This window comes from Salvelinus alpinus, chromosome 5, assembly GCF_045679555.1.
Source record: "Salvelinus alpinus chromosome 5, SLU_Salpinus.1, whole genome shotgun sequence".
Lineage (NCBI taxonomy): Eukaryota > Metazoa > Chordata > Actinopteri > Salmoniformes > Salmonidae > Salvelinus > Salvelinus alpinus.
Genome location: NC_092090.1, coordinates 86,707,407 through 86,716,077, shown reverse-complemented (window position 1 = coordinate 86,716,077; position 8,671 = coordinate 86,707,407). Strand labels below are relative to the sequence as shown.

General features: G+C 42.4%; 1 protein-coding gene across 2 annotated transcripts; it reads right to left on the bottom strand.

Moving 5' to 3' along the window:
- Nucleotides 1-7,736, bottom strand: LOC139577150 (serine/threonine kinase-like domain-containing protein STKLD1). 2 transcript variants are annotated; one of them, XM_071404016.1, is made up of 19 exons: nucleotides 7,461-7,736; nucleotides 7,165-7,251; nucleotides 7,016-7,060; nucleotides 6,728-6,802; nucleotides 6,382-6,486; nucleotides 6,200-6,270; nucleotides 5,964-6,079; nucleotides 5,748-5,863; nucleotides 4,954-5,087; nucleotides 3,859-3,989; nucleotides 3,595-3,672; nucleotides 3,038-3,154; nucleotides 2,781-2,921; nucleotides 2,336-2,464; nucleotides 2,088-2,216; nucleotides 1,444-1,572; nucleotides 1,230-1,370; nucleotides 1,065-1,144; nucleotides 1-330 (listed from the first exon to the last, which is right to left on the bottom strand). In XM_071404016.1, the coding sequence occupies exons 1-19, from the start codon at nucleotides 7,473-7,475 to the stop codon at nucleotides 253-255; spliced, it is 1,917 nt and encodes a 638-aa protein (XP_071260117.1). In that variant the 5' UTR covers nucleotides 7,476-7,736; the 3' UTR covers nucleotides 1-252. The 2 variants fall into 2 exon arrangements, with proteins under 2 accessions (XP_071260117.1, XP_071260118.1); XM_071404017.1 differs by lacking the exon at nucleotides 6,728-6,802 and having other exon boundaries at nucleotides 7,461-7,735.
- Nucleotides 7,737-8,671: the final 935 nt, after the last annotated feature.

Sequence of the window (8,671 nt, the reverse complement as noted above, 5' to 3'; positions counted from 1 at the left end):
TAATGTAATAATGTTTTTAATTTTATAGGATAATGTGACAGCTAAATCACCTAGATAAGGCAATAAAACTGTTGAACAGATAAGGTGATACGTTTTTCTGGCTAAGTTTAATAACCAACAGCTTACTCTTTGGACATGTAGGCCTATACAGTATAGCAACTAGTACAGCTGATAATAAAAACAAACAACTGAAATAACCACCATTTTGACTGTCACTATAGCAATCCATGAAACACAACGTGACACTTTGAATTATGTTGAGCTTGTCATGTTGACTCTTCCAACGCTTGTTGTGCTGTGGAGGGCATGTTTTGCCAATTGAGCTATCTCCTGTGGGATCAGAGAGAGGTTGTTCAGAGGTTTAGCTGATCAATTACTTGGAGAGCGCTGACCTATACAATAAAGCAATAAGAATCAGACGTGTAGTAGACTTACATCTGAGCCCCTCCCAAAAATGTAACTTTTGTTGTATTTAATCAATAAGGCACGAGAGGGTGTGGTATACGGCCTATATACCATGGCTAAGGGCTGTTCTTATGCACAACGGAACACGAAGTGGCCATATACCACAAACCCCCGAGGTGCCTTATTGCTATTACAAACTGGTTACCAACGTAATTAAAGCAGTAAAAAGTTATATTTTGTCATACCCGTGGTACACGGTCTGATATACCACGGCTGTCAGCCAATCAGCATTCAGGGCTTGAACCACCCAGTTTATAATTAAGCAATAAAGCCCGAGGGGATGTGGTATATGGCCAATATACCACGGCTAAGGGCTGTTCTTAAGCATGACGCAACGCAGAGTGCCTGGATACAGCCATTAGCCGTGGTATATTGGCTATATACCGGAAAACCCCCGAGGTGCCGTATTGCTATTATAAACTGGTTACCAACGTAATTAAAAACAGTAAAAAGTTATATTTTGTCATACCCGTGGAATAAGGTCTACATACCATGGCTTTCAGCCGATCACCATTCAGGACTCGAACCACCCAGTTTATAAATATCTTAAAATCAATCTTAGTCTACATTAACTGCATTTTAGGCAGTCAATGACTTACCTTATTTGATGAAAACTGCCTCTCAATCTGCTCCAAGACATCTGGTATCTTCTCAGCAACTAACTCGGGTATGACATCACCTGGGAAAACAGTCACATACAGGGGCTATGGTTTTCTGAAGGGAAAATTATAGCACTACATTCAAGGTGAGGAGTGTACACTAACCATAACGGGCCATAGCACTGAGGAGGCTACAAAAGTTCCCTACGATCTCTGGGTTGTCATGGTGTTGGAGTTCTGCTTCCTTGACAATAACTAATCCACTTCCTCCATTGGGGGTGAGGAGAAGCCTGAAAGCAGCCAACTCTAAAAGGAATAGAGGAACAGGGACAGTTCTCATATGTTCTGATATAAAGTCTTAATGTTTATGTTGACTCACCTGAGCTTTTGACAAGACTGTCCAGAGCAAGGAAAGCATACTTCACCACATAGCTATGCTTTAAATGTGCTTGGAGTGCGTGCATCAACAGAAGGGTGGAATCCTCAATGTCCTGGTCTTCAGTTAAACCTATTAGTGGAGAATCCGCCAATCAGTTAGTCAGTCAAGCAATCGATCAATCTGGTGATGAATCAATCATTTGGGTGTGCTGGTGTGCAAAGACAAGCTGTGGAAACTACATTTCTGACTAATTTGTATAATTTGACTTAGGGCGTTTTCACATATAAAATGTAGTACCCTGGTTCGGTACCCTGGTTCGGTTTCCTGGAGCGTTTGTGAGAATTCTACAGAACATGTTTTGCTTTCACAATACCTGAAAATAACAGTTTCAGGGTGCAATCAGCAAGAAGCACATTCTACATGATGCTAGCGAGCTAGCTTATTTACAACGGGCAAAACAAATTATGCAACTCAAGCTGCCGCGTCACAATACCTGTATCTTGGACCCGCTACTCAAGCAGGTCCAGGATTTGTTTAAGCCGGGGTTCGTTTGCGTTTCACACATGCTTTATAGCATGGATCTGGGTCTGGGCCATAAGGGGATATGTGAAAGCGCCCTTAATATTCTGAAGGTCTTAGCCTACCTTGTAGGGTCAGGGACGACAGGGCTGCACACACAGACTCCATCACTGTGCTGTCCTGCATGTGTGCCTCTCCTGCCACACACACAGCCTCCACAGCATCTTTCAAAGGTACAACTCCAAGGCAAATTCCTGGAAAAGCACAATATGCTGTTCACACATACAACACTTTGGCTGGTGGTAGAGCTCATGGCGTGTGCAAATTATCAAGAAATTGCAGATCATTTCATTTACACAATGACAGCTCTCACTTTGTGTCAGTACGCTCCATAAGCATTTGCAACAGGGCACGACAATGTCACAATCCTCTGGAAACTTCCTCAGTGTGTTCAGCACCTCTCTGATACCGTCCAGGTCCAGCACTTCTCTGGCTGCCTGCTCTGATGAAAGGGAGGTATGTCAGTAATAATATAGGGAGGGGCTTGCCAGTGCTGAAGTACCCTCAACAATAGGCTTAGCACCCCCATTTGCACTAGCCTGGGTACCAGACTGTTTGGCTAATATTTCACTCATAGTACTCCGTGACATATGCCAAATTCATGTTTAGCATGACAAGGAGTAGAAAGGAGTGGAATGATAGCTAAACAGACTGTGCACCCCCCAAGTAAAGAATGTATTAGCACACTGTGCATTTGGGAAAATCCAGGTAACCTGAATCTAAAATGGTAGATTACCTATTATTAAAGTATTACTGACCATCCCCGGAGATACAGAAGAGAAGCTGAAAGGCATGAGAGAGCAGTGGTGCTTTCTCAGGGTGACTGTGCACGGCGTTCAGGACACAGGTGATCACTTCCTTGGTAAGCAGACAGGAGCCATCCCCAGCTTGGCCCAGCACTTCAAGGGTATTGCAGAGAGATGACAACCTTGTTGTCTATACAACCAAACCTAATGCCAACATGGCAGAGGAATCTAACCCACATTCGTGCAACCCACCCCAAGTGTTCACCTACCTGCAATTAAACGCTGGTGTAGGACCTGGCAACCATTTTGCTGAACACCTGCACAGTCCATGTGACTTTGCATGGCAGTGGTGACAGCTATAACAACGTCAGTTACCCTGTAGAAAACTACCATAACAATTTAAAGTTAAAGTAGAGGACATGTTTTTCTAGAGGAACATTTGTAATATCCTGGTCCCAGATCTGATTGTTTGGCATGACAAGGACCATGAGTTATCTATTTTTATTTGACCTTTTATTTAATTAGGCAAGTCAGTGAAGAACAAATTCTTATTTACAATGACAGCCCACCCAGGCCAAACACAAACAACGCTGGGCCAATTGTGCCCTCCCTATGAGACTCCCAATCATGGCCGGATGTGATACAGCCTGGAATCAAACCAGGGACTGTAGTGACACCTTTTGCACTGAGATGCAGTGCCTTAGACCACTGCGTCACTTGGGAGCCCAACCTATATAGCACAAACAGATCTGGGACCAGGCTAGATTTGTATGATAAGAATTTTAAAGATCATATCGCCCATAATGAGCAAAGTAAACAGCCTTACCGTTCCTTTCCTCAGACAGCAGGTATGACAGAGCTGACATCTGGACAGATTCCACATCTCTGTAGGTCTGCATGAACTCTGCAAATTACAATTGACCACTATTCGTCAGAACACAACTGCAAACTCTTAAGGACAAGTAGGCTATAGGGATTAACATCTGCAGTAATTTAGACACGTACATTCATTCGCACAGTATTGTACAAAAACATACACAATTTTAATAAAACTAGTAGGGAACGGAGGACAGTAAAAGGAAGTACCGACCGAGCACACTGTCAAAGCCTTGGTGGAATGGCAGCCCATGGACACCAGGGGGCAGTGTTTTCTTCATGGCGTGTAGAGGGGAGCCACACAACAGCAGACACTGCTTCACCAGATCCTCATTCATCAGTTCCCTTTATTGGAGAGATAATCTCAGTCGACCCAGAACTAAAATCTTGTGTAATTTTGTCAGATGGTAACATTTATGTTTACGTAGTCTGTTCACGAGACATTAGTGAAGGGATAGCATAACACTAGTTCATCTTATCCCCCCTGTATCTATAACTAAAGTTCAAGTTTAATTTATATTGCCATTAATAAGTACAATACATACATTGAAATGTCTCTGAGAGCTCAACCAGACCTCAACCTTGGAATGTCACTGTGGTGAGAGCTCAACCAGACTTCAACCTTGGAATGTCACTGTGGTGAGAGCTCAACCAGACTTCAACCTTGGAATGTCACTGTGGTGAGAGCTCAACCAGACTTCAACCTTGGAATGTCGCTGTGGTGAGAGCTCAACCAGACTTCAACCTTTGAATGTCGCTGTGGTGAGAGCTCAACCAGACTTCAACCTTGGAATGTCACTGTGGTGAGAGCTCAACCAGACTTCAACCTTGGAATGTCGCTGTGGTGAGAGCTCAACCAGACTTCAACCTTGGAATGTTACTGTGGTGAGAGCTCAACCAGACTTCAACCTTGGAATGTCACTGTGGTGAAAGCTCAACCAGACTTCAACCTTGGAATGTCACTGTGGTGAGAGCTCAACCAGACTTCAACCTTGGAATGTCGCTGTGATGAGAGCTCAACCAGACTTCAACCTTGGAATGTCACTGTGGTGAAAGCTCAACCAGACTTCAACCAAACTGTGACAGCTGACAGTCTAGGGCACATGTCCCAAACTCATTGCATGAAGTATCTGCGGGTTTTCGCTCCACCCTTGTACTTGATTGATGAATTAAGGTCACTAATTATTAAGGAACTCCCCTCGGCTGGTTATAGAAGTCTTAATTGAAAGGAAAAAAACAAACCCGCAGACTCTCAGCTCTCAGTGGAATGAGTTTGACACCCCTGGTCAAGGGCGACTACACTACTCACCACACGCTGGTCCTGGTCTTTGGGTTGCGGTCCAACATCATACTGAGGACTTGGTGGAGGCCCTTGAGGACGATGACGTCCAGTGATGTCTGGTCCTCTCTGATCCTCAGCAGCTGAGAGATAGATCCCACCGCCTGTGGATGGGAGATCAGGGTCTTATTCATTAGTCCACACTGTTGCAAAATGTTTTGCAACGGAAAACAAGGATTTTTTTTGGGGGGGGGGGGGGGCAAGTTCCCTGTTTCAGTCCGCTTTCCTCTGTTTGGTGACTAGTGACTACAACCGTCAGTAGTGTTTCTCAAACCTCTCTTCCAGTACCCTCAGCTTTCCCACTTCTTTGATCCATTTTAGCACACCTTATTCAACTAGTCAAACCAGGTGTGCTAGTAGGGGAAGTTGGGGGAAGTGGCACAACTGAATGCATTCAACCGAAATGTGTCTTCTGCATTTAACCCAACCCCCAACCCCTGAATCAGAGAGGTGCGGGGGACTGCCTAAATTGACGTCACTGGCACCCGGGGAGCAGTTGTTGTGTCGGTTAACTGCCTTGCTCAAAGGCAGAAAGGTCAATTTTTCCACCTTGCCAGCTCGGGGATCCAAACAAGCAACTTTATGGTTACTGTCTCAATGCTCTAACCGCTAGGCTACTTACCGCCCCCGATAGTACTGGACTAGATTAAATGATTTACAGTACATAGGTGGGATACTCGAGGTGAGCGGTTGGGAAATGCTGATCTACAAATCAATCCCACCTCTATGGTAAATGAGGAGTAACTAGTCAGTCATAGACGTACATCAAGCATGTGACAGGTTAGCATGTCGAGAAGGACACACCCCAGGGACCAAATGTCGGACTTCTCAGGCATCTGATGATGGGTCAGGCTCTCTGGAGCCATCCATCGTTTGGCACCTATAGAGATACAGTAAATAGCAAACAAAGTAAACTGTACTGTTATTAATTACTACATTTAAATTTAATAAAATAAAGTAAAGAAATATTATATACATACAGTCCTTTACTCTTTTCTGTAACTTTACTCTATCTCCTGTGATGGAGGCAGTTCCAAAATCAAATATGACAAACTTGGCCTCTTTTGTCATCAGAATATTTGATGGCTTCAAATTCCTACAAAAAAAGAGAGAAATTGTTCTCTGAAATTATAATTTTTAGAAACCATAGGCTATTCATTCACGCAAACTATACAGGCTTGCCTGGCAGTACATTTCAATGTGAGGGGCAGGTTACCTGTGAGCAATACTCCGTTTGTGCAAGTAGGCCAAAGCATCCACCATTTGTCCCAAAAATGTCTTGATGACCTGGTTGGAAAACAACACTCATTGCCCTCAATGCTTAAGGGGTTGATAACATACAGTATGTGTTAATACTGGTTCAACTAGTGATGGAAAATCTATTGAGTTGTTGATGACCTTTTTGTTGATCTTCTTTTCCTCCTGTCTGTGATAAGAGATCACAATGGACAGGGTTGTCATGTATGGGCAGTCCATTACCATTGAAAGAAAGACAGAAGATACCTGAGAAGGCAAAATGATTTAATGAGACTGACATTCATGATTTTACATTTGTAAATGTTCATTTTAGTCATTTAGCAGACACTCTTATCCAGAGCAACTTACAGATGTTTCAACTAGTCGGCTCTGGGATTCAAACCAGCAACCTTTCAGTTACTGGCCCAACACTCTTAACCACTAGTCTACCTGCTGCCCTATGTGTCATATACAGGACATATACTTAATCTGTAAATAACAAACTTACACTTTCATCCCAAAAAATGAATAACTTCTTATACGTGACAATGTTGGGATGTCTCACATTCAGCAGACAATGAGCCTGATGGAAAGAACACATGACTTTGATGGACACAGTGACAGTGTGTACCAAAATGTCAACAGATAGGCCTATCAGATGGAATAGCCAGATGGTGACATGTGGATCAAGTAGCTGACATATACTAGGCTTACTACTGTACTATTACACGGTAGATTATTAAGTAACTTTGCATTGTATCAATACTAGTTTTGTGAGAGGCCTACAGGATCTCACCTCCTGGTATGCTTGGTTGGCTCTGCCTTCATCCAAACACTCAACCTGTGGGAGACAGAATTATATCAGCATGTCAGCATCTATTCTAAAAAAGAACCAATGCAAATCCTTATCAAATGTGTGCCCACTCCACTACAGTATAACGTTACCTTCTTTAGTGTAAACTCTAGATCAGACGTTCTTTCCTTCACAAATAGAACTGTCCCAAAGCATCCGGGGCACATTGCATCCAAAATCTTAAAAACAATGTTTACTTTACATGTTACAGTAATGCAAATGAGCGAGTGAATAAATAAACAAAAACATAAGCTACTAATTATGCTGTAACAAATCGGCACGTTTTAATGTAACCATTGCAGGCCCCTTGATATTACGTCTGTCAGAAAACTACATTGAGGTTAACTGTTGAGGCAGAAACTTGAACCATGAAAATATACATATTTACCATATAATCGTCCATGGTGCAGTGTGTTCAAGGTGTAGAAATCTGTGCGCTGCTTTAGCAGCAGTGTTCAGTGTTGTGTTTCGAATAAGTGCATAGAAACAAGGCTGTGACGGTTATGAGGGTATTGCATATGCGCATGCTCAATTGCGCATACGCGTATTCAGATATTAATCAATGTAACGTCTCAGCCTGGGACACAATGAAACTCCACAATTATGTTTAACCGTTCAGGATACATCACATTCAGTTTAGCCTCTGCCACAGACTTTCAGCTCATCTTCAGTAATGTTAATGTTGCCATTATGTTGGTAACAATTAAAAAAAAACGTGAACGAAGGTTGGGAGCCGAGGCTCTACCTTGAGATAAATTTAACTGAACCGTGGTAGTCATGTGATTGTGACCTGCCGGCTGCGAGCGTGTGATTGGTTGCAGGCACACACTGTTAATTGTAAGTATTTTGAGTACAATTTGAGTTAGTGGCTGTGTGGACTTGGAGACTGAAGAAGGCAATGTGATGCACGAAACGTTGGTGGTTTACCCAGTACATTTCTGGAATATATCAAGTTTGCGACTCTCTTTATTCTATAGCCTTTTACAGGTAGTCAGCACCGCTATTATCTTTTTTTGTGGTGTGCACCATGTCTTTTACTGGACTTGGAGACTGCCAATAAATGTAATTATTGTGTATGATATATATATATATATATAATTTTTTTATTATCTAAGGGCTGGCCATGCATGGCACACCTTAGTTCCACCTTTTTAATATTTATTCCTGTATGTGTGTGTTAGACTTGCTGCCGCCAGGTGGCGCCAGATGACGGCAGTTAGCCTAGGCGTTAAGGGCGTTGAGCAAGTCACTGAAAGCCACCAAATTTTTCCACCAAATATTGATTTCTGAAGTTAAAACATTAGCATTGTGTTGTTTAAAAATGAATATGAACTTATTTTCTTTGCATTATTCGAGGTCTGACAACACTGCATCTTTTTGGTTATTTTGACCAGTTGTCATTTTCTGCAAATAAATGCTCTAAATGACAATATTTTTATTTGGAATTTGGGAGAAATGTCGTCAGTAGTTTATAGATTAAAACAAACATTTTAATTTTACCCAAACACATACCTATCAATAGTAAAACCAGAGAAACTGATACTTTTGCAGTGGTCTCTTCATTTTTTCCAGAGCAATATATCTACATTATTCAATGGT

Bases quoted from the DNA above. Each gene is read 5' to 3' on its own strand.
- LOC139577150 (XM_071404016.1), bottom strand. The intron at 3,990-4,953 runs GTGAGTAGTGTA...TCTCCAATAAAG, and splicing joins AAGACCAGGACCAGCGTGTG to GGAACTGATGAATGAGGATC. The intron at 3,155-3,594 runs GTAAGGCTGTTT...TTGTTATGGTAG, and splicing joins GCTGTCTGAGGAAAGGAACG to TTTTCTACAGGGTAACTGAC.